This window comes from Diabrotica virgifera, chromosome 8, assembly GCF_917563875.1.
Source record: "Diabrotica virgifera virgifera chromosome 8, PGI_DIABVI_V3a".
Lineage (NCBI taxonomy): Eukaryota > Metazoa > Arthropoda > Insecta > Coleoptera > Chrysomelidae > Diabrotica > Diabrotica virgifera.
Genome location: NC_065450.1, coordinates 160,540,989 through 160,567,959, shown reverse-complemented (window position 1 = coordinate 160,567,959; position 26,971 = coordinate 160,540,989). Strand labels below are relative to the sequence as shown.

At 33.0% G+C, this 26,971-nt stretch overlaps 1 protein-coding gene across 1 annotated transcript; it reads left to right on the top strand.

Annotated features, from left to right (window-relative positions):
• The first annotated feature begins 2,265 nt into the window (after positions 1–2,265).
• Positions 2,266–9,476, top strand: LOC126890303 (uncharacterized). The gene is made up of 2 exons (XM_050659161.1): positions 2,266–5,838; positions 9,342–9,476. Exons 1-2 carry the CDS (start codon positions 2,266–2,268, stop codon positions 9,474–9,476), a joined length of 3,708 nt encoding a protein of 1,235 aa, XP_050515118.1.
• Positions 9,477–26,971: the final 17,495 nt, after the last annotated feature.

The window sequence follows — 26,971 nt, the reverse complement described above, 5'->3', positions numbered from 1 at the left end:
TCAATAATTCGAAGATTGCAACATTACCATGAAACATTAACAATGACCTGTCATTGTTGTTATTTTTTTTATACCACCATCATTTGGATTTTCCTGATATTTTATTGATATGTAAACCGGGCCTCATACTGCCCGTCCATAAATAGTTATGTTATGCTCTAGGAGGTTCTTTGAAATAACACCAGTAAAATAGGGAATAATAGGTATCATGTGGATACTTTGCCATTTCAATTCTCATTATTATTATATGACATGACTTTTGACTTTTATTGCAAAATAACTGTGTTTGGGGATCTTTTCGTTGTATTTGCAATCCAGATTATTTTTATTATTAGTATTACCGAAATTTAGCCATGCGGCTTTCACTCTCTCTAAGGAGATACCTATTCTCTCATAATAGATACCCACTGTATCAAAAGGTATCACAAAGTTTCAGATCTGGTTTAACTCTTTCCATACTATCGAGCTCTAGAAGACTTGATACACCAGAGTATCTACCAAAAATTATCGTAGATATCTGAACGTCGAGACCAGCACAGTTTTCGTCATTATATGAAGATGTTCATTGAGAAACAGATTTATATGCTTTCTAGCAGGTTCTTCGAAATAACTCCAGCAGTAGTAAAAACAAAGGTCTTGTTTGGAGACTTTCCATTCTCCATTGTCTACGAATGTGAATTTCCAGATTTCTATACTTAACGGCCATTTCGTTATATTTAATACACACATTATTTTTTTGGTTAGGTGAGAGTGTGTTATGTTTGTGTGTCGGGGTGTAAGAGTGTGTTAATGAGGTAGCACCTTTTATTGAAACGACCACATCAAACGTCATCGACGGGAGATTGTTTTTGATAACTGGGCCTCATAAGGCACTCAACTCTCACTTATGGCTCCACGTGCCCCATCCCGGGCAACAGCATTGGTCTGCAGGCTAAACTAAGTGAGGGTAGCCAGACATGGTGATAGGTTGGACAGTGGCAGCTGGCTGTTACAAAACTGACCATGCGACGAGAATGAAAGCCACAGAAACGCCTATATACAGCAGTGCAGAAGGCAAAGGAAAACCATTGCACTATTTTCATAAGAGAATTTCTTCCCATAACGATGACAATTTCAGTAAGTGAAGATGGAATATGTAGCGACCCGACTCACACTCGGCGCCATCTTGGTTCCGGGTCGGATGGTGTGAAATTTGCTACCGGCCGCCAAGGTGTGAGGGACCAGGCACCTGGCAGAAATTGTGAGACTGAATCCCAATTTTCATTTAATTTAAGAAATGTCAGCGAATTGGTACATGGAACGTCCAAGGACTGATCCAAAATCCTTGGAAAGTTACACATATTTGAAAAAGAAATGGTAGACCACAATTTTTCGGTACTGGGACTCTCAGAAACTCACTGGAGAGGAAAAAGACATTTTAAAACAACTGCTGGCTACGTCGTCTATTTTTTCAGGCCCAGATAACAAAATTAAAAATGGAGTCGCAATAATTGTACCCTCTAAACTTAACGACTGCGTAATTGGATATAATACTATTGATGATAGAATAATATCCCCTCAAAATGAGGATATCCACCAATACTTTACACCTTGTCCAGGTATACGCTCCTACAATAGCTGCACAAGAAGAAAACATCAACACTTTGAGGGACTTTGACCCCTTATAACTACCCTCGTCCCCCACCTCTGGTTTCCAGCTCTGAGGATTTTACTTAGGTATGTCATGGTCTACTTATTTCCAAATTTTGATGCACTCTCTCAATCACGAACGTCGCAAAAAACCCCTTATATTTTTTGTATGCACCCCTGCCCCACCCCTTTGTCGGCCACGCAGCGTGCCACCCCTGGAGATTTTACTTAGTTACGTCATGACCTACTTATTCCCAAATTTTGGTGCACTATCTCGATCATGAGCGTCATAAAAAAAAATAATAAAAACCGATACTTTGACCCCTTATAACTACCCTCGGCCCTCACTCTGGTTTCCAGCTCTGGGGATTTTACTTAGCAATGTCATGGTCTTCTTATTCCCAAATTTTGGTCCACTATCTCTGTTGGGACACTAGAATCTAATATATACACTAGATATGATACGTTGTTGTGGGAAACCATATATAGTTTAGTTTTACGATTAGTATATTGTTTTAAGAAGTTGTCAAATAAATTAATAAGAAAAGTCACACTTTCACGTTTCTCTCTCGGCATAAAATATAAATAAAACACACAAGAAATTACATTATTGGCATCCCTGGTTAATTGAAAAACATGCAGAACCTAAAGCTAGAGAGGGAAACAATAAAAGGATCCCTGAAAAAAGTTTTTAGAGATATTGAAGAGGTGAATCCCAGTGACGAGAAGACAATACAAAGACTCCTGCAACAAGTTGATGATAAAGCAGAGCGAGTATTTCTTCTAGACAACAGCATAAAAGACATTCTATTTGCAGAAGAAACCAGCACGGAAACTATTAGCAAGGAATTAAATGATGAAGAGAACTTTCGTGACGAGGTAGGAAAATTTAGAATAGAATGTGAATACTTGATCAAAAATTTAAAAACTTTGAAAAATCAAGAAAATAAAGGTACAAAAAATGAAAAACCTGTCAAAAATTTACATCTGCCAAAACTTGAAATAAAGAAATATGATGGAAATGTCAAAAATTGGATAAATTTTTGGGGCCAGTTTAGAAAAATCGATGAAGACGCAGACCTTCCAAATGAAGACAAGTTCCAATACCTGATCCAATCAACAGAAGATGGCACGCCAGCCAAAAGCCTTGTCGAAAGCTTCCCACCTTCCGCTGAAAATTATAAAATAGCCATTGACCAACTGAAAAATAGATTCGCAAGGGACGAAATTTTAATTGAGGTATACGTTAGGGAGTTATTAAATTTAATTCTAAATCAACAAACCTCAAAGGAGGACCCAGGTATGGCTTTATCTACTTTGTATGATAGGTTGGAGACTCAGCTTAGAGCTTTGGGAACACTAGGTGTTACTAGCGACAAGTATGCAGCGATGCTTTTGCCACTTGTTGAATCCGCGCTACCTTATGAATTGCTTAAAATTTGGGAAAGAAATAGGGCTTCTAATAATTTAAAATTTAATAATGAGTTGCAGGGTCTACTAGAGTTCCTGAAAACAGAAGTGGAGGCCGAAGAGCGTGTAAAACTTGCTCAGTCTAGTTTCACAGTTCCAAAAAGTATTGACGATAAGTATACTGTAGAAACCTTACATACAAAGAATTTAAAAACCAAGGGTAAGCAAAAGTTTTCTTGTATTTTTTGCGAAAGCAATACACATGCCAGTCAGGACTGCATTAAAGCTCAGAAAATGACTTTAGCGCAGAAAAAATCCATTATAAGTAAAAAACGGAGTTGTTTTTCATGTTTAAAGCAGTTTCACAATTTTCGGACATGCAAAACAACTGTCAAATGTATAAAATGCGCTCGCAAGCATTTTACATTAATGTGTCCTGATTTGCATGAAAAAGAAAACAAAAATAGAGATTTACAAAAATCAGAATCTTTAGAAAATACATTAACAACTGTCGCTTCTGAAACTTTACTGCAAACGATCAATGTTAAGGTTATTTCTGATAATAAAAGGTCAATGACAGTAAGGGCACTGCTAGATTCGGGTTCGCAACGTTCCTATATAACTACAAAATGCGCGGAAGATTTAGGGTTAACTAAAATTGGACAAGAAAATATAGTTCAAGGTGTTTTTGGTGGGTTGCAGGGAACTCCAAAGATTCATCGTTTGTTTAAGGCAGGTATAGAAAATTTAGAAAATTCATTCAGCATCGGGTTATCTTTACTGGAACAATCTAAAATTTGCAATTACGTTCCAAAACTAATTGACCAAAAGGTGCTAGATTTATTAAAAGATAAAAATATTTATATAAATGATTCTGCTTCTAAAGAATTAGAGGTTAATTTACTAATAGGGGCAGACATGTTTGGTCAAATCATAACGGGAAACTTGGTAAATGTAAATGATTCTTTAGTAGCTTTGGAAACCAAGTTTGGTTGGACCGTTATGGGGACACAAAAAAGTAATAATAAAATAAACACCTTTGTTTCAACTTATTTTACTGACTCATTGAGTACTTTATGGAGTTTAGACGTTCTGGGTATAAAAGATCCAGCAGAGACGAAATGTCGAGAAGAGTTAGACATTCGCACATTAGAAAAATTTAAAGAAAGCACTGTGGTAAATAGTGAAAATAGATATGAAATTTGTTTACCATGGGCAGAAGTTTATCCGGCTATAACCTCTAATTTTAATTTAGCTGAAAAGCGACTTTTTTCTACCACAAAACGGTTAATTTCTCTGAACAAGCTTACAGAGTATGACAATATATTTCAAGATTGGGAAAATACAGGAATCATTGAAGAAGTAGAAGAAGAGCCGTTGGAAAAGAATACGCACTACTTGGCACATCACGCAGTTGTCAAAGAGTCCAGTTTAACTACGAAGATCCGACCAGTGTTTGATGCATCAGCTAAAGATGGTAACGGTAATTCTCTTAATGATTTACTTGAAAAGGGTCCAAATCTAATTGAGCTAATAATACCTTTAATTTTAAAGTTCAGGTTACATAAAATTGGGGTAACGTCAGACATAGCGAAGGCATTTTTGCAGATAAGCTTTTCAGAGAAAGATAGGGATTTTTTACGATTTTTGTGGTGGAAAAACTATGAAAAAAGAGAAATAAAAATATTTAGACATTGTAGAGTAGTTTTTGGGCTAAAACCAAGTCCGTTTCTTTTAGCAGCAACAGTTAATTTGCATTTAGAAAAGGAAAAAACATACACAGAAACAGCTAATCAACTTCTTAACGCATTTTACGTAGACAATTGTGTTTTTAGCGTTAGGAATGAAACAGAACTTAAAAAATTTATTGATGAGTCAACAGAAATTCTAAAGAATGCAAAATTTGATCTTAGGGGGTGGACTTTTAATGAAAATAACGTTACCTATGTTTCTAGCGTCAATGAAAAATTAGAAAATAAGGTTATCTCTATTTTGGGTATACAGTGGAATTACCAAACTGACATTTTAGCGTGTGATATAAAAAAATTAGACAGTCTTGACGAGATTCCTAGAACAAAAAGAGGCATTTTATCTGCAACGCAGAGAGTTTTTGATCCTATTGGTTTCACTGCTCCATTTACGTTAATACCGAAAATCTTATTACAAGAGACTTGGAGCTTGAAATTGACTTGGGATCAAAAATTACCTGACGATATCAATAAACGTTTCGAAATTTGGTTAAAAAGTGTTAAATGTCTCAATTTTTGTAACATACATAGATATTTAGCATATCCAGAAGAAGAGAACCTAATAATAAATAAAACTCTTCACGTTTTCGTTGACGCTAGTAAATACGCTTATGCCGCTTGCGTTTTTATTAGGCTAGAATTTCAAAATTCAATTTCAATCAAACTTTTGTTAGCAAAATCGCGTTTAAGTCCAGTTAAAACGATTACTCTCCCTAGGTTAGAATTAATGGCTGCTGTGATAGGTGTTAGGTTATTAGAAACTGTTAAAGAAGTAACAGACTTTACAGAGCTTAAAACGTACTACTGGAGTGATTCGATGGTTGTCTTAACCTGGATTAAAACAAAGGGTCTTTGGAATACTTTTGTAGGAAACCGGGTAAAAGAGATTAAAAAATATTCTGCAGTAGATCAGTGGCGCCACGTGCCAGGTGATATGAATATTGCAGACGTTTTATCACGAGGATGTAGCGGGAAACAACTTTTGGAAAAACAATGGTGGAAGGGCCCTCAATGGCTCAAAGAACCAGAAAATATGTGGCCAAAAGGAGAAGTAAGCGCTACAGAAGAAGAAGCAATGAAAGAATGTATGAAATTAGTTAATACTAATCTAGCAGAAAATTCGGAAGAATTTTGTCAAAAGTTAAATTATTTTGGAAAGTTTTCAAAAGTACGGAGATTAGTAGGATGGATTCTTAGATTTTACCACAATGTTAGGAACAAAAGAAGAAGAACATGTGTAGAAGCTAAGACAAGCAACAAATTTGATTACTTAAATGCTCAAGAACTAGAAAGAGCTGAAACATGCATAATAAAATTTGCACAAACTCAAAATTTAACAGAAAATATAAAGGGATTGAGGAAGTTCGAAATATTTGAAGACAAAAATGGAATTTTAAGGTTAAAAACCAGACTTGCATATGGCGATTTTTCACAAGAATTTAAGTACCCAATAATTCTTCCAAGCAAAAATACAATAGTAAGAAAACTTTTAGTTGAAGAACATGAAAAAAGTTGTCATGCTGGTCCGAAAATACTTTTAGGAATAATCAGAGAAAATTTTTGGTTAATAAAAGCCAGGAAAACTATAAACTCTGTAATTTACTCATGCGTTACATGTAAAAAGTTAAACGGTAAACAAATTGAAACACCTTTTGCTCCTTTACCTGCTAATAGAATAAACGATGCTGGGGTTTTTGAGATTGTAGGTATAGATTTAGCAGGGCCCTTATATTTAAAGGGAGGTGAAAAAACGTGGATAGTTTTATTTACGTGTGCAGTATACAGAGCGCTTCATTTGGAACTGGTGAAATCTCTCTCTACTGAAGCATTTTTATACGCTCTTCGTCGCTTTATTAGTAGAAGGGGGAGGCCTAAAAGCATATATTCGGACAATGGGACAAATTTTCATGGGAGTGACAATATTTTTGGAAAGTTAAATTGGGTAGAAATAGAGCAATTTTCAGGTACAAGACGAATAAAATGGATTTTTAATCCACCCTCCGCTTCTTGGTGGGGCGGGTGGTGGGAGAGGTTAGTAAGAGTAGTAAAAGAACTTTTGCGCCGACAACTGGGGAAAGCATCGTTGCATTATGTAGAGCTGTACACAGTGTTATGCGACATAGAGTCGGTGATAAATCAAAGACCACTTACCTATGTTTCTGAAGTCGATGAGTTTGAGGTTTTAACCCCATCAAGTTTTTTAAAGCCATTACAGGGTAATTCCGATGAGGTTGTTGATTTAGACATCGTGGATTCAGAATTTTTTAAAGGTAGGTTTCGTCATATTCAAAATTTAAGGCAAATGTTACGCGACAGATTTAGGAAAGAATACCTTGCGGAACTAGTAAATTATGGTCAAAGAAGAGGAGATTCAGTGAAGGTTGGTGATGTAGTAATGGTTGGTTCCGACAACGTCAAAAGAATAAACTGGCCCATGGGCAAAATCATTGAAGTATATTCTGGGCAAGATGGCATCCAAAGGGTCGCAAAAGTAAAGACAAAAAATGGTGTATTGGTTCGTCCATGTCTACGACTATATAGAGTTGAACTACCTATCAATGATATTCAAGAAAATTTAAGAAAAGACAAAGAAGAATCAACAGAACAAGATAAGTCAGAAAAGGATAAAAAGTCAAGGTATGGAAGAACATTGAAGACTCCACATAGATTCACTGCCGCCTGATTCCTGGGTCCGGAGAATGTTGGGACACTAGAATCTAATATATACACTAGATATGATACGTTGTTGTGGGAAATCATATATAGTTTAGTTTTACGATTAGTATATTGTTTTAAGAAGTTGTCAAATAAATTAATAAGAAAAGTCACACTTTCACGTTTCTCTCTCGGCATAAAATATAAATAAAACACACAAGAAATTACAATCTCAGTCACGAACGTCGCAAAAAACCCTTTATATTTTTTATATTCACCCCTACCCCCACTCCTTTGTCGGCCACGCAGCGTTCCGCCCCTAGAGATTTTACTTAGTTACGTCATGACCTATTTATTCCCAAATTTTGGTGCACTATCTCGATCATGAGCGTCACAAAAAAAATAATAAAAACCGAGATTATGACCCCTTATAACTACCCTCGGCCCCCACTATGGTTTCCGGCCGTTGGTGAAAGTCATGTACATAACTAACTCAACATATCCCCGTATAGTTTTTCCATATTACTTATCACGCACAAAATCCGCTTCTATCTCTCCGACTATAACCTTCGGTTTCAAGGAACATCTTTCCTGATTCCAAGTAATAGTTCAACGCTGTATTTTCGACATATTCTAGGCTAACTTCGTTGGGGTGTCACCCATGTTCCCATGTAGAAGTTTACCAATCCGGGCGCGCATTTTCTCTCTACACATTGTGGTTTACGCGTATTTTTTGTTCCCTTAGTTTAGCGCTGTTGAGTCATTTACTGTGCAAATCGCGCAATCTAAAGTAGATGTCAGATTTTGCTTATCCTTTTTAATCCACTTAATAATACCAAATAAACTGCTAAGCGGGGAACGTGCGTATGTGTTTAGTAGCTGTTTTACCGTTCGTATAATCTCAGCAGTAATCTCAGTTTTCATTTGCTTATGGTCAGATTTCCGCGCTTGCTTTACTCGGAGATGTTTTATACAAATCGTTTTTTCCATGTACCTACCACTTTGCATGTCCAACCCTACGGGCTGTAACTAGGCCGAATTGCAAACTAATATTTTAGAGAAGGTTTCTGCAGTTTTTAGCATCTAGTCTAGGTGGTCAGGAGTAGTATTGCTATTATTACGAGCATTATTATTTTAGCGTTAAATGTACGTTGTAACAAACTCAGTACAGTTTTTGAGTGAAAATTATTTTTTTTCTAAATGAAACTTGTATTAAACTTTATCTCAGCACAATCTAATCAGATAATTTTTTTTTTATTTAATTTGAGGGTAAGCTCAATATAATTTAACTACAGCTAGTGATGGTGGAAAGAAATACGCAGATAAGGACTTTCCATAGTTAATCAGAACTTAAGCCAAGGGTTCGCAACGCCTATCGAAGACAAAGAAAAATACCGAAAAGCCCGTGGCACGCCGGCGAATAATTCTCTAAATAATCTCTAAATAATATAATTTTGTGCGAATAACATTGAAATGAAATTAATTACTCAAGCAAGCAGAAAGTGAAGAAGAACATAATATAATTAAAAGAAAATGAATGTAAGCCGTCTTTGAATAGAAGAAAACGGTACGTTGTTCGGATTCAATTTAGCCGAAAGCTCTGACAAACACCCCTTATTTCAAAGAAGCAGCCCTGCTTTTAATTGAAAACAAACCGACTACATTTCTAATGAACTAAAAGACCTTCTACGAAATTAATATTAATATAGCGTTTGCAAAAATGACAGATTAAACTGGGAAACACTGTTATTTATATCTGTAAGAAATATTTTCAAACTACGATAATAATTTATGACAGATAGTTTGTACAAATATTATGCAATGTTTGTTGAATATCTCAGTTATTTAAAGTTATCTTGCACGTTCAAACATTTTTATTTAGGGATCTACCAAAAATAGGCTAACCCGTCTCACCAAATAACTGAAAAAGCCTTCGATATTGATCCAGAAGAATCCGAAAATATACCCAGACCAATGATTTCCTCTGATCCTACTGAGCATGAGTATAATTCTGAGAGTTCAAATATAAAATAAAATAAAATAAAATAAATCAAAAATAAAAAAGATAAAAAATTTCCTCGTAATACAAAAATAAAAAATTAGTTAAAAACTTCAAATTTTAAAACTCAATGGATATTTTCGGCTAAGGGTCTGAGGCTTACCGAAATACCATTGGGAATATTATAAATACAAGTCAAATAGATCTACACTTACAATTATTTCTGACTATTTTTAGATTAATAGTGCTGGCATTTCTCATCTGAGAATGAGAACTGGAAGCATTATAAAAATTATTTTCACAAACAAAAAAATAAATAAAATTTAAAATAAAAAAAAAATTAAAAATTATGTTTTGTTTATTAAATTGTTTAGAATTATTTATTCAAATGGTTTATTAGAATTATTTATTACAATTATTTATAATTTACAATTTTCAGAATTAGTAATAGATTAGGGCCATATGTTTCAACTACTGTAATCCCATCAGAAAACGACCTGGATTAGTCTCAAGAGGCCAGGTCATTTGTATTTACTATAAATAAAAAAAAGTTCAGAATCATCTCAGTCCTCTCAAATCAGCTCTTATTAATACTAGCATTATGTTAAGACTAAGTCAAGGAACTGCGATGGTTTTTATCCCAGTCTGTAGTACTAAAAAAAACTCATATCGGATTGTTCGTGCAATTTTTTACTTTCCAAGAAACCAATTTCACTAAAGCTCACAACCCTTATCTAAAAAACTTTAGTAGCTAAAACGTTTTAAGACCTACATACCTACGAGCAAGTGGCGTCTCGTCTATTTTTGTTTCCAACGGTATCTTCCATCAAGAGTTTGACTTGCACACAGGCTTAGAAGCGACTGCAATAACCACATGGTGTCCCAGCAAAAGAACAATATACAGGGTGAGTTTTTAGTACGGGATCGGTCGATAACTCCATTATGGTATAAAATATCGAGAAAAGTTATTTAAAAAAAATGTAGGCAATGATATTCTCCACGCTTGGAAAATATGTCCATTTCTGCAGGGTGATCAGTAACTGCGTGGTATATCAAATATATAATTTTTTGAATGGGACACCCTATATATTTTTCCATATTAATATCCTCTCATAATTCTTGTTCATATAATATTTGGCTTTTTATTACTATACAGAGTATTTAACAAGTTATGACCATTTTTATTTCGAAATCACTATGAGATTCACACACTGTATATTAAGAAGTAGTTCGTAGGCAATAATTTGTTTTATGTAATAAAGTAAACAACATACTGTAGTTTTTAAATTAAGTCCAATTCACATCATTGACGAATATTTGTATACAGGGTGAACTACAAAACCAAATTACGATTTTCTCTATTTTTTTAAATGGATCACCATATATTTTATTTTTCAACATTATTGTATTTAATATACTCTTTCATTTTTATATAGCATTCCCTATATCTAAACTGATTACTTTCCGAGATATTTTTAGTTTCCTTCACATTTCGGGAATACATTCAATTTTTCTAGTAGAAATAAGTTAGTATTGAGTGATAATTAAACAAAATTATTTTTATTAGATAAATAACTAACACAAAATATAAACCATAGCAATATGCAGTGAATATACCAATAAATGTGATATTAAGAAATTATCATATTTCCCTAATATACAAGAATCGTAAAATTCCTACAAAAAATTTTGTATTGTATATAATAATATAACAAGATCATTTTTTTTATTCAATAAATAACTTACATGAAACATAAATCAAAACAATATACAACTGATGTAACAGTTTTAAGATTGGTATATGAACAGCATTCTAAGCCAAGAATTTTTTAGTGGAACATTCATTTTTTTAAGCACTTTTAAACTACAAAACAAAATAACGATTTTCTCAATTTTTTTTAATAGATCACCCTATATTTTATTTTTTTTGGAATATTGTATTTATGATACTCTTTCATTTTTATATAGCATCTCCTATACCTAAACTTATTAGTTTCTGAGATATTTTTAGTTTTCTTCATTTGCCGGGAATACATTCAATTCTTATAAATATAAATAACTTAACAAATAAGTATTATGTAATATAAAAATGTATACCATTTTTATTCAGTTGCAATGTGAAGCCAAAAATGTCTTAATTTTTACTTAGATTAGAGAGCACAACCAGCGCTCTTACCGACGATTTCACCTCTTGTTAGAGGCTCTTCAGAGAATGCATAGGTTGCTTTCTTTTTGATTTCTATTATGTAATAATATAACAAATATTTTCATTCAATAAATAACTAACAAAAAAATAATAAACCATATCAAAATTTAATGAATGTACCAATTAATGTGATGTTAAGGATATAAGTCTAAAGTAAATATTGAAAATGACCACTTTCAACGTATATGCAATTTTGTAATCGATATTCAAATGACCGGGCCACATTTCTAACATTTTTGTAAGACAATATTATTAAAAGCTTCTTTTATTCTATTTTTCATATCATCAAGCGTTGTTGGATGCTTCTGGTATACAAGGTATTTTATATAGCCCCACTTGAAAAAAATCAATTTTGGAAGAACTGGAGCACCGTCGTATTAAAACCTCAACCGTCAAAAAATGTGGACCAATCACATAATCTCTAACAATATCACCTTAAACATTTATATATCACCTAGTTTGAGTGTTAGCAAAGTAGGGATTTCTTGATGCATATTAATGAAATTTAATATGAAAATTATATTATTAATAACTGCGGGTCACAATCTGCAATTAGGAATGTGTTACTAAAAACTTCTTGGCTTAGAATGCTGTTGACATAATAATCTAAAAACTATTAAATTAGTGGTATATTGTTTTGATTTATATTTTGTGTGAGTTGTTTATTAAATAAAAATAATCTTGTAATTTTTTTATACACAAGATACCTATATTTTTTTCGTAGGAATTGTATGATCCTTGTATATTAGGGAAATATGATAATTCCTTAATATCACATTTATTGATACATTCACTGCATGTTGCTATGGTTTATATTTTGTGTTAGTTATTTATTGAATAAAAATAATTTTGTTTAATTATTATTCAATACCAATTTATTTCTACTAGAAAAATTGAATGTGTTCCCGAAAGTTGAAGAAAACTAAAAATATCTCCGAAAGTAATAAGTTTAGATATAGGGAATGCTATATAGAAATGAAAGAGTATAATAAATACAATATATCTGAAAAATAAAATATAGGGTGATCCATTTAAAAAAAATAGAGAAAATCGTAATTTGATTTTATAGTTCACCCTGTATATAAACATTCGTCAATGATTTCAATTTGACTTAATTTGAAAACTACAGTATATTGTTTATCTTACTACATAAAACAAATTATTGTCTATGAATTACTTCTTTATATACAGGGTGTTAATCTCATAGGGATTTCGAAATAAAAATGGTTATAACTTGTTAAATACTCTGTATAGTAATGCAAAACCATATATTATATGAACAAGAATTATAAGGGGAATATAAATATGAAAAAATATATTGGGTGTCCCATTTAAAAAATTATATATTTGATATACCACGCTGTTGTTGATCACCCTGTAGAAATGGACATATTTTCCAAGCGTGGAGAATATCATTGCCTACATTTTTTCTAAATAACTTTTTTCGATATTCTATACCGTAATGGAATTATCGACCGATCCCGCACTAAAAACTCACCCTGTATATAATGTTGAATAATCGAGTACAAATATAAATAGAAATAAGCTAAATTATTGGCTAATACTTCACATTCACATACTGATACATTCACTTTACGAGTACATATTAGCCAATAATTTAGCTTATTCAGCGACCCCAAAACCCCCCCCCCCCCGAGTATCAAAATCGCTGGCCCTTATTATGCTTATTTTGATATGTTTATGCACTCTTGGATACATTTTATAAAATGCAATTATGCATTTCCACCCATTTTTCTAGGGTAGATTTTTCCTGGCATCATCCTGAACACAATGCAAAAAGTTGCAAGTCTCCAGGTGCTGTATTTAAAAATCGATTTATTCCGGTGTTTTTAATGTTAAGTGCCCTGGTCTATAATAAATATAATACCTGCAGCAGTCCTAATAGCCCAGTAAATGAACGGGAAATTCGGCGATACCGTGTAATTTTCAGGGGTAACTCCGAATTGCATGAAAATTTGGATTTAGGTTCTACTTAACCTCCACTTCAAAGTTGAAATTGTGCCGTTGGTTGCTTTTACTTGAGGGGTGACAGTCACCCCTTCTCGGGGGTGAAAAAACATACGTTCAAGATAAGACAGGAAATGGATAAATTGACTGATTTTAAGCAACTTTTGTTCTATAAAGTTTTTTACTTAAGTCAATACTTTTCGAGTTATTTGCCATTGAAAATGTTGATTTTTCGACAAAAAAAACTATGTTTTCAGACGGTTTTTCGCAAATAACTCACAAAGTAAACATTTTATCGAAAAAACTATACTTAGCAAAAGTGTAGCTTATTAAAAACCCAACAAAATGCTGTATCAGTAAAGTCTATTAATCAAATAAAAACAAAGTTGTAGCTCATGAAAAATACGTTATTATTCGTCTAATTCCAAATCGAATATTTCAAGGTGAAATCACCGAAAAATTAACACTTCTCGGGAAAAACCCATTTAAACTTTTTTAAAGTGTTTATAAAAAGCTTTGTTTTAATTGTTAGCAAAAGTTTTAGCATTAAAAATAAGCGAGTTACGCTCAAAATAAAGTTATCCCTCTTTTTTTTTGTAAAAACTCATGAAAATCTCGCCATGTTTAGCTCCCCAAATGAAATTAATCTCTACCGCTTTACAAACAATTTACTTATCTATCTATTTTTTATATGATCTCTCAGTCTCGCCAGTTTAAAGTGTTTATTTTTGAAAGGGTTACAATTGAGAAAGCTTGAATGGGTCAGTAATCACGAGTGTATGCAAATTGTGAACAGCCATATCTTAACCAATTTTTGTCATACGGAGAAACAAAATGAAACTATGCATATTTATAATAGCAAAACCTACATTTTTTTTACTCTTTAAGATTTTTCTTATCACTAATACTTTTTAAGTTATTTTGAAAAAATGAAATTTTTCAAAAATTTTTAGATTTTTTTTTTAATATTAAACCAAATGTTTTTAAAAATAAGCACTTCAAACCAATCCAACTTACAGATCATATAAACAATAGAGATACAGTTAAAATAGATTGTAAATCCAAACGATTAATTTCATTTAGTGCTAAATAGAGAGAGGTTTTCACGATTTTTTTTTACCGAAAAAGGGGCCAACTTTTTTTCAGTGTAACTCGTTTATTTTTGATGCTGTAAACTTTTGTAAAAAACAAATAATAAGCTTTTTTTCGATACTGTAAAAGTGTTAATAAGGTTTTCCCGAAAAACGCTTCTTTCTTCGGTGATTTCGCGTTGAATTATTCGATTTGAAATTAGACGAATAAGAACGTATTTTTCATGAGCTACAACTTTGTTTCTACTCAATTTGTAGACGTTACTGGTACACAATTTTTTTTTTAGTTTTTTATAATCTACACTTTTGCTAAAAATATTTTTTTCGATAAAATATTTACTTTTTGAGTTATTTGGGAAAAACTGTCTGAAAACGTAGTTTTTTTTATCGAAAAATCAACATTTTAAATCGCGAATAACTCGAAAAGTATTGACTTTATAGAACAAAAAGTGCTGAAAATAAGTCAATTTATCCATTTCTAGTCTTATTTTAAACACGCGTTTTGCACCCCCAAAGAAGGGGTAAATGTCACCCCCCAATTAAAAGCAACCAACGACACAAATTCAACTTTGAAGTGGAGGGTAAGTAGAACCTAAATCCAAATTTTCATGCAATTCGGAGTTGCCCCTTGAAATTACTCTCCAAAACGGTCATTTATTGGGCTATAAGGAATTTTCTGAAATCGCTATAGCTTTTATAGATGCAGGTGCAACTTTTTCGTAGATTCGACTTCAGCAATAAAAGTTATGAAGGTAAACAAGAGAAGCTTTTAATTTAAGTTCCATGTTAAATTAGATAAAACGAGATAAACATCAAGGGGGAAGAGTTTTTTTTACATACGAAACAAGGATAAAACTATGGAAGCCAGATGGAAGTGATCGAGTATACAGAAGGTCTGAAGAACGTTTGGTATAATGTAATCTTGTACAAAATGTTAGCTTTGGTGGCCCTTCCATAGTTCTATGGGGTGGCATCAGTTGGGAGAGTCGTACGGAGCTTAGTCAGATGAATATTCGAATGAATGCTGACTGGTACATACGCGACATCCTTGAAATGCATGTTTTCCTTTTGCCGGCTTCATTGCATATAATAATTTTGTGCTAATGTATGATAATGCCCGTTCACATGCCGCAGGAACAGTCATACAATATCTTGAGGATGTTGGGGTTGAGGCTCTAGACTGGTCACCTATGAGCCCTGATGCAAATCCCATATAACATGTATGGGACATATAATAGAACTTCATATGTTACGGGGTAGTTACCCTGAGGAGACGGTTGATTTGGTAAAACACCATTTACTCATACTATATTTATTGATCACTTCTAAATATCTGTAACGAGTTGGTGGGCTTGGAAATCTGACTGTCTAATAATGTATCTGAATCACGAATGATGATTGATTAAAGAAGGAAATATAATGATCCGCGATGCTTTGCTGTAACTGTAAATAAATTAGAAAAGTGTTGCTGTTTTTAATGCTGACACGGGCTGGCCATGAATTAAGAGTATTATTGAATAGCTGACACAACGTTATTAAAAACTAGGTGCACTTGTGTTGAGCAATCGGTGTCACCTCATTATTTAACAACAAAGGTTATGTTTGTTTTGTAGGACATTTAAAAACTAAATGAATATGTGTTGCTCCTATTTTGGATACTGATAATTATTTTTAATCGCATACACGTATACGAGAGTACACGGAAAACGACGTATACGAGCAAGAAATCCAAGTCCAAACTCAATTGCAGAATTAAGAGTTGCTGCCCAGGAAAAATGAAATCGACTTGCGCAATTTTTAAAAGCCTCGAAGGGTGTTACCAGAGAAGTTTCCCACTATTTTCAATCTGGTAGTATGTAAAATGACGTTTATTGTCGTTTTATGTATTATTAGATTAAGAACTTGTTTGAAAAAAATTTATTTCAAAAACGAAATATGCAATGTTTTTGTCTGTGAGTGTATTAATTATAAATTATTTCTTGCTTACTTCCAAAGTCCGCATAATATGTTAAAATCTATATAAACTGGAATGCTTCATTTGGATACATTTTTGACAGGTCTACAGTCCAAATATTAATATCCATTTTGTTTGTTTTTCCAGCCGTATACAAAATCCAAATACAATCATATTTAATGGTTAAACAACAAAAACGAGCGGAAATATTTAGAGAATAAATTAAATATTTAAAAATACTATTAAAAACAGTATATCTAGATTTAGTTTTTATTCACATGTACATAATTTAATTTTCCAATATATATTCGACACTTCTTTTTAACAACAGTATGTTCTGCAAAATATGTTTTTTTTATTTGTACATTCCGGTATTCATTTTTTCATTTTTAATATATTATACAATATTTTTAAGCGTATTAACCTGTTTTATTAACCAAATTATTTTGCTGACATACATAAAATATAAAATAAAAATATAATATTATAAAATATAGATATTTAGGGTGAAAGGCACTCACTCCTCTTCTTCTTCAGTGCCTTATCCGGTCCGGATGTTGGTGATCATCAAGGCTATCATTGTTTGGTTGACTGCTCTGCGAAACAGATCCGCGGAGGTTATCCCAAACCATTGTCGGAGGTCTTTCAACCACTAGATACGACGGCGTCCCGGTCCTCTCATGCCAAATACTTTTCCCTGCATGACGAGTTAAAGAACTCGATATTTTTCTTCGTTCCTCATCACGTGGCCAAGGTACTCAAGCTTACGTTGTTTTACTAAATTAAGCACCTCTTTTTCTTTTGTCATGCGCTGTAGGACCTCAATGTTGGTGACATGGTCCACATAAGATATTTTTAGTATCCTCCTGTAGATCCACATCTCGAAGGCTTCAATCCGCTTTTCGGTGTCTTGCGTCAGTGTCCAGGCTTCACCTCCATACAGTAGCACTGGAAGAACGTAGCACCTCACTATCCGCATCTTGATTCCCAAACTGAGATCACTGCAGCACAGCAAGGATCTCAGCTTGATAAATGTAGACCGTGCCATTTCAATTCTGGATCGTGGTCCCATTCTGAATCTCTTTAGCGTGGTCCCATTGAAAGTTGAAGTTAGTTCCGAGGTAAGTGAATCTGTCGACTCTCTGGATCTCTTCGCTATCTGCCACTAGTGCCCCGGGATCTAAATTTACACGGCTGACAACCGTGAATTTAGTTTTCTTAATATTAAGGTTCAGTCCGTATGTTACGCTCACAGTTCAAGTTCAAAGGCACTCACGGAATAAAAATATTTCAACTTATTTATTTTAAAATATTTTAACAAACGCTGAGTCCCGTCGATTTTTATATATAAATTTAAGCTTTTTAAACATAAATTTAAATGTACAGGGTGATTCACGAAAGCCTAGCATAGTACATGAGCTTTATTTGTAATTGAACACCCTGTATATTTTTATATTTTTAAAAGCTGTTTTACAACCCGATTTCAATGAACTATGGCATATATGGTCTATTAGGAATAATACAGGGTAAAATTTTGAAATTGTAATGTATGGAAATCACTTATAGAATGAAATTGTTTATGTCCTTATTTCAGAAAATTGTAAAAAACACTAGAATACGTCAACAATTAAATTAAAATACGCACTGTTAAAGGGGAAAGGCGCAAAATGTCGCCGGTCAAATTTTTCAATGTGTCTTTTGAATGAAATATTTGCAATTAGAATTTACACTAAATTTTCTCTTTTATTTTCACTCTTGTAACTTATTAAAATAAACAATATACAAATTTTCAGGGACTTTCGGCTCTCAGTAATAATTTTATGTTTCATTCTGGGTTTAGTTTTTAAAAAATAATTATCTACTCTATCTCATATTTTATTATGTACCTATAAGTTTTTAGTTTGTGAAAACTGCCATTATAGATAGCAGTGCGTGAAGGATTTAAAGTGTGTGTGGAGGAATAATGTATTTTAAATGGGATTTACTTTTTCGCACTGTTTTTGGCACACTTTCATAAAATCAAATATCCTTAACTTTCGCGTTGTCATGGTGATGACATGAGAGCAATAAATTAAAACAAAAGTTTTGACGGTTTTGTGGCTTGAAAAAAGTTTTTTTAAATAAAGTCAAAGTTCTAAAAATTGTAGAATAGAAATGAATTCCAGTGACGAAGAGTTGCAGTTTTTCTATTTGTTTATCGTAGATAAAATATTGTATGAAACTGTACGTGAAGTAATATTTGCGGACTTACGTGATGTATAGCACTTACGCCGCTGTCGCTCGTGCTCTAAACATCGCGTGCGTTAGCAAAAACCACACTTCACGAACTGTTTCATAAATAACTAATATTAGTTTCCTCAGGATTCGAAACAAAGGAATACATTTAAAACACATTGAAAATTTTGACAGGAGACATTTTTTGCGCGTTTCCCCGTAACCTTTGTCGAGCGGTATAATTTTACACCGGTAACAGACGGCATAGGTACAATTGTACCTGTTATGTATTTTATTAAAACTTCCTTAATCTAAAGGGAAATATTTATTAGATTTAAGATAATATTATTTATTACCAGCATAACTGATTAAAAATTGTTTAATATTGCAATAAATAAATAATAATATTCGGCAATTTGTTCTTGTACGGATTTACAAACAAAAATTAGAAGCCCCTTTAAGTGACCCCTGTTATCTATCGTAAATTATTGAAATTACTGCAACAGTAAACTTGGAAATAGTGGTCGTAAAGAAATTCTAGGAAAAATACCATTATATTTGATTTTAATTGGAGACATAATAGATTTCATCCACATTTAGTTATTTAAAAAAACAGTAAAATCCTGTATAAAAGGTATATTTAAAAACCCTCAAAAGGGCCACATCAAAATCACATAACTAGTTTTCGACTGGTTTACCAGTCATCATCAGTGCTTACGTGCAATGTACATACATACTAACCACCAAGATAGTATTTAACAAAAATATTAGGGTCAAATCCCAGTAAAAGAAGTCCGTCTAGAAAACATTGGTTTAAAAAGCTACATAAAGTATGGATGTTTAAAATATTAAGCTAATCTGCCCCAGGTAACATCTGAGATGTGGATTTGACTTGTTTACATGTTGAATGTATGACGGCAAGTGATTAAGCAAGTTTTTAAATATATCTTTTATATAGGATTTTACTGTTTTTTTGTATTACATGGTATACAGCCAACCACAGGAAAACGTTTTTTTGTGAATTTAGTTATTTGGTTTTTGTCAACACGTGTACCTATACTTAAACATTATCATGAGTAATATTGATTATAAATTTAGTTCACCGATATGCCGATAACAGAGGTATACACAGAATAGAATCAAAAAAGAAAACTTGTGAGATATGTGGAATATGGAGTCTCAGGCACTAATATGTGCAAAATGTATTGATATTTTATAACATTCATTTAAAAAAAAATACAAGGTACAAATGTACCTATGCCGTCGTTTATGGGGGTAGGAACAAATTAAGCCCCCTGCTGGAAAATGAATAAAGATTTCCTTGTTATATTTGGCTGACGTAATTTACTGGATAAATGTAGAGATGTCACAAAATTTCAAGTCTCTATCCCTTTAAAAAAACAAGATATCACAATTTGAAAATTCAAAAGTTACAATTATACCTATGCCGCCCGACGAAGGTTAAACATAAATTTAAATTATTAACAAAGTGATTCATGCAAGTCTAGCATCGTCCATCATCTTTAATATTAATGAAATACCCTGTATATTTATATGTTTTTAGAAGAAGCTACTTCCAACCTCATCTAAAAAAGTGTATTATGTAGGGTCTATTATGAAAAAAACAAGGTGAAATTTTTAAATTTATACATTAAACACTTTGAGAATACATTGAAATTAATTCTGACGGTGAAAAATTGACACAAGTCTTTTGAAGATAAACTGATTGGGAGGAATACATAGTGCCACATAATGTGTCTGTTAAGCGGCACCTGAACTCCTTCTTTTTTAAATTTACTTTTGAAAATAATTGTATTTCATATCTTTTACTCGCTACTATTATTTAGAAGGTGTATCTTGCTCGTGAATGCGTCTGCAAAATCATTTCGTTTCTTACTTCCATGTAAGCTGTAATCAAGGAACTCTTGTATTTTTCGTAAAAATCCTGCTTCAATTTATTACTAAGTACTACTACTTTATTAAAGCTAAGTAGATCCGCTATGATAATGGATAGCAATATATGTTAATAACAAAAATTGTAAGCAACTTTGAGCTTAACATCACAAAATTAGTTAGGATGTTATAGGGTGTCGATAATATAGCATAGTGGCAGACCACACTTATGTTTTTTTTTTAATGGAACATCCTATATTTTATGAAATCTTCCTAACTTATCCATTATAAAAATATAAAAGTTTGTTATGTTATACAGGGTATTTACAAAATTATAACCAATTTTCTCTGAAAATCGTAACAAGTTCAGCTCCCTGTATAAATAAAAATAGTCAAAACAGCAATGGTTTATTGATACCATATTTTTAACTGATTGTTCAAATTTTTAGGGATCGTTGATATTGCTAATTTTCTTTATATCAAATACAGGGTGGGTCAAAATGCAAGTACAGTATTTTCTTAGTAATTTTAAATCGAACACACTGTATTTTATGTCACTATAGAAAAGTACCGTTAACGTAACGTATTTTTTATATAATACTCCCTACGTCTAAATTTGTTAGTTTTCGAGATACTTTTATTTTTCAGAGGAAATTATTAATATACAAAAGTGCAGGTCATAAATTTAATCACATACTCTGGGACCAAAAATAGTTTCATTAAACCTAACTTACCTTAGTACAAATGTGCACACAAAAAAAATTGCAGCGCTTTGAATTTACAATATGAAAATTGATTTTTTCCAATATATCGAAAACTGTTAGAGATATTTTATTAAAAATGGGTACGTCGTGGTATTTTTACGGCAGAGTAGTATCATAAGAAAAAATTATAGTGAAATTTAGACACCCCATAAAAATTGTATGGGTGTTTTTTTTTTAAACCTTCCCAAACTTGTGTGTACGTTCTAATTTAATTATTATTGTAGTACCATTAGTTAAACAAAATGTTTTAAAAACTTTTTTGCCTCTTAGTACCTTTTCGAAAATTCGAGTTTTTATCGAGATATTTTGAATATTTTTCAAATTCACCACATATTTGTATATGTTTAAGTACGATTATGGAGACTTATTAATAATATGAAAATTTATTTATGATTTACATTCTTAGGTATATTTTGAACCATATTAAAAAAGAAGCCACATCTCGATAAAAGGTGCCTTATAGAAAAAATACCAAAAGCCAAAAAATTTTAAAAACACTGTGCTTAACTAATGGTATCGCAGTAATAGTTTAATTGGAACGTACACAAAGGTTTGTGGGGTTTAAAGGAATATAAGCCCCATAAAATTTTTATGCAAACATATTAAAAAAAAGCCGCAACTCGATAAAAACTGCCTTATCGAAAAAATATTAAGAGGCAAACAATTTTTAGAAATATTGAATTTAACTAATGGTACTACAATAATAATTTATTTGGAACGTACACAAAAGTTTGGGAGCGCTATAACGGAACAAAACCCCCATAAAATTTTTATGTGGTGCACAAATTTCACTATAATTTTTGCTGCCAAGGTAATGCTGCCATAAGAATGCCACATGCCCATTTTAATAGAAAATCTCTAATAGTTTTCGATATATTCGAAAAAATCAATTTTTATTTTGTAATTTCAAAGGGCTGTAACTTTTTTTATGTGCATATTTGTACTAAGGCAAGTTAGGTTTATTCGAACTATTTTTGGTCCCAGAATATGTGATTTAATTTATGACCTGTATTTGTGTTACTCCCTGTATAATGGTAGGGGAGCAAAGTATGCTAAATTTGCAGTCACTCGAGCGTTATGGGGACCTATTTATTGGGTTGTGATGATTAGGCGCTAAAACCAAAAAAAGTTAAGTAAAATTTTCCTTTTTAGTGGGAACTTTCCATTTTTTTTAATTTAATTTTCGATTTCCAACAAATGTTTTTCCCGATTATAGCGCTATCTGTTCATAATTAGAACATATATGTCTCGAATAAAAGTTGCTTATTTTTACGTAAATAATCCAAACCTGCCTTAAAAATTTAGGAGTCGCATTTAAGATTTTAAAGTAACCCCCCACCCCACCACCTGGGGGGTCGTGTTTGGTACCATTCGATAGATTTTCAAAAACATTTTGAAAGTGTATTTTGCAGTTTTTCGATTTAATGTTCATTTTGCGAAATATTGCGGGGTTTGTATTTAAAATTTTAAATTTACCCCCCACCACTCTCCGTGGGGGCCATGTTTAATACCATTCGATAGATTTTTGAAAAACATTGGAGATGTAATTTTTAGTGTTTCGATCTGACGTACATTTCGCGAAATATTCGCTTTTTTTTGTGAAATTTTTTGACTCACCCATGTTCTTACGCCCCGCCCAAATCGTCAGATTTTTGAAATATACACTCTTTTACATGTACTTAACTTACCTTATATTAATCTGACAATTTCGAGTATTTTTAAGGATATATTTTTTTTTCCGGGCCACCCTTAACGAACTTCCTTGTGTTAAGAGCAAATATATAGTAGAGGTGCATCTGCAGGGTACCAGGTTTCTGCCAATATGATAATCTGGCTCGAGTAACTGCAAAAATCCTCGTTTTGGCTCCCCTACCTGGATTTCTACGGCTGTCGCCGCCTCTCAATACCCAGCTTGCAATTATTTTTTTCTCTATCGTAACACATATACCTTCATCGGAAATTATTAATAAGGTATCTAAATGTTTCCAAATTCTTACTTTTAGCCAGTAATTGTAAGTCATTCAATTGTATAAAACTGATGGTTCACCATAATTGTTTGTGTATTGTGTTATTAAATAGTTAAGATGAAATTGACTGTTGATGAAATGGTAGATATGATCTGGAATTGGGGGAGTGCAATAAAAATGCGTTATTATCAGTAAGAATTTATCATGAACGGTTCCGTGAAAAACGGCAACCTACAACAGCAAGCTTTGAAAAATTAAGTATTGGTTTTTAATCACATTGGTGCAGTTATGTATAAAAAAACACCGGTGAACAGAAAGTACTGAAACAGAGAAAAACGAAGTAACTGTGTTGCTAGCAGTTACTGAAAATCAACATACAAGTAAACGAAATATTTCCAAAGCAAACAAACTTATTTACTACAAGTCAAGTCAAGTCAAATTTATTGATCACATGTGACATTATAGGTCTGGATCCCGCGTATGAAAAAAAAGTTGATTAATAGCAAGCTGAAAATTTGTTAATAGCTTAAGGGTGTCTAGTGGGATAAACTTTGATATATGGGATCACTGGAACAGGGGCAGTTTTAATTATGGAACACGTTAAAAATTTGGAACGGCCACACCACGAAAACGGCACATTTATTTTGTCCGACAGAATAGACTTAAACTCTCCGAACAGAGATTAAACTCTCATGCAAAAATCAGACTGCTATTTATCACCTGTCATAATTCCTGTCATTTAACATATTCTACATGTTCCACTCATTAAAACGCCCGTTTGGTGATAAATAGCAGTCTGATTTTTGCATGAGAGTTTAATCTGTGTTCGAAGAGTTTAAGTCTGTTCTGTCGGACAAAATAAACGTGCCGTTTTCGTCGTGTGACCGTTCCAAATTTTTAACCTGTTCCACAATTAAAACTGCCCCTGTTCCAGTGTTTCCATATATCAAGGTTTATCCGACTAGACACCCTTAAGCTATTAACAAATTTTCAGCTTGCTATTAATCAACTTTTTTTTCATACGCGGGATCCAGACCTATTATACAAAGTACATGTATGAGACAGGTCAAAGTTACAGACATACACCTTAAAAGTATATAAATTAATAAACACGATAAAAATACATAACTTTCATAAAAGAGGCTCGCCAGCAGACTGAACTGAATCAGGGTTTTGCAGGTTACCTTAATCACTATCGACAATAATTTCATCTTTCCTCGTTAGAGGTTACTAAAGGTATGCTTTCGTATACTATATACCGATTTCAGGACAAACTAGTTTGGCCTAGGCCAAACTAGTTTATCCTGATATAAATACACACACTTTAGGCCAAACTAGTTTTCTTCTTTAAGTACCGTGCCCAAATTTTTAGGCGTAGGTAGATTCCATAACAATTTGCCGATATCGTTCTCGATCTTGTGCGGCATGTAACAATTGATCTGCTGATAAGCCAGTCCATTGACGAAGGTTTCGGAGCCATGAATATTTCTTTCGACCAATTCCTCTTTTTCCGTCGATCTTTCCATTGAGTATTAACTGCAGCATCCTGTATCTGCTACCTCTCATTACATGCCCCAGATATTCAAGTTTTCTCTTTTTTATCATCTTCATTAAGTCACCTTCACCTTGACCTACTCTGTTTAAGACTTCTCTGTTTGAAATGCGTTGAGCCCAAGATATTCTGAGCATTTTACGATACGACCACATCTCAAAGGCTTCTAATTTGTTCATCATGTTAACCTTCATGATCCAGGTTTCACATCCATATAGTAATACAGGATACACATAACATTTTAGGAACTTGATTCTTAGTTGTAAGTTCAGCTGAGAGTTGCTCAGAATAGATCTAAGTTTCGTAAATGCTCCTCTTGCAATTTCTATACGAGTTTTAATTTCTTCATCCGGATTTAGTGTCTCGTTTATCCAACATCCTAGGTATTTAAAATGGTTAACTTTTGTTATTGATTCATCATTGACAATTAGTTGCATAGGGCTGACGTGTTGTTTACTAACCACAAGTAACTTTGTCTTTGTTGCATTTATGTTAAGTCCGTTATTGGAGCATTCTCTAGTGACTCGATCTATAAGGAATTGAAGATCTTCGATATTTTCAGCCATGATCGCAGTGTCGTCTGCATATCTGATGTTGTTAATAGTTTCTCCCCCGATTCGAACTCCACATTGTCCTTCCAAGGCTTCATTAAAAATTATTTCTGAGTATACGTTAAACAAAGTTGGGGATAACACACAACCCTCTCTGACACCTCTTTGAATGCAAATGTTGTCTGTTTCTTTGCCGTCTACCAGAATAGAAGCTTCTTGATTCCAATATAGATGTTGTAAAAGTCTCAGACCTTTATCGTCTATTCCAATCATTTCTAGATATTCAAACAACCTATCATGTTGAACTCTATCAAACGCCTTCTCAAAATCTATAAAGCAGACGTAAATTGGTTTCTGTACTTCCCATGATCTTTGAAGTAATGTTAACATTGAGAACAAAGCTTCCCTTGTTCCCAATCCTTCTCTGAAACCGAATTGTTTGTTTCCCATTGTCTCTTCACATTTCTGCTTGATTCTATTAAGAATTATCTTAAGAAGTAGCTTGAGAGAGTGGCTCATGAGACTAATTAGTCTAAAGTCTTTACATGATGATGTATTAGGCTTTTTTGGGAGTGGAATAAATGTAGACTCTAACCATATCTGTGGCCAGTCTCGTATATATAGTTATAAATGTTTGTTAGTTGTGAGACATTGTCGTCATCCAGAAGTTTGAGCCAGTCTGACGGTATTTGGTCAGGGCCTGGAGATTTCCCATTTTTGCTCTGTTTGATGGCTTTCTCTACTTCCGCTTTTAAAATACTAGGACCAAACTAGTTTATCCTGATATAATAAAGACTCATACTTCAGGATAAACTAGTACGGCCTAGTCTAAACCAATTTAGCCGAGTCAAAAGTAATTTAGCGAACATGCAAGGACTTTTACATGCGGGGAATTTCCAAATCACGTCCCAACAGGGATAGCAAAAAATATTATACATCGATATATTGAATCATGATACATCAAAAATAAAGATATTGATACATGCTATAAATCAATATATTCTTGTATAATTAAATAATATAAAAAATAATAAATAGAAGGATGAGGTTTTCTCCAAAAATTAAAATAAAAGATACATTTACGAATAAAATCAAGTACGAATTAATATTGTTTTCACCAATTTTAAAAAATTGTGAAAACGTCGAATTATCCACGTCCGTCTGTCCGTCTGTCTGTCTGTCCTTCCGTCCGTCTGTCTGTCTGTCCGTGAACTTAACTCCTCCGCCAATATACCAGGTAGAATGACAAATGAAGTGTCAAATGAAAGCTTATAATCCAAGGATGGAAAGAAATCACCTAATGGTGAGAAATTTGACCTAGGCTCTCTGTCCGTCCGACCGCGAATATAACTCAATATTATTGTTTGTTT

Bases quoted from the DNA above. Each gene is read 5' to 3' on its own strand.
- LOC126890303 (XM_050659161.1), top strand. From the start codon at position 2,266: ATGCAGAACCTAAAGCTAGAGAGGGAAACAATAAAAGGATCCCTGAAA. The intron at 5,839-9,341 runs GTAAGCGCTACA...TACCAAAAATAG, and splicing joins ATATGTGGCCAAAAGGAGAA to GCTAACCCGTCTCACCAAAT.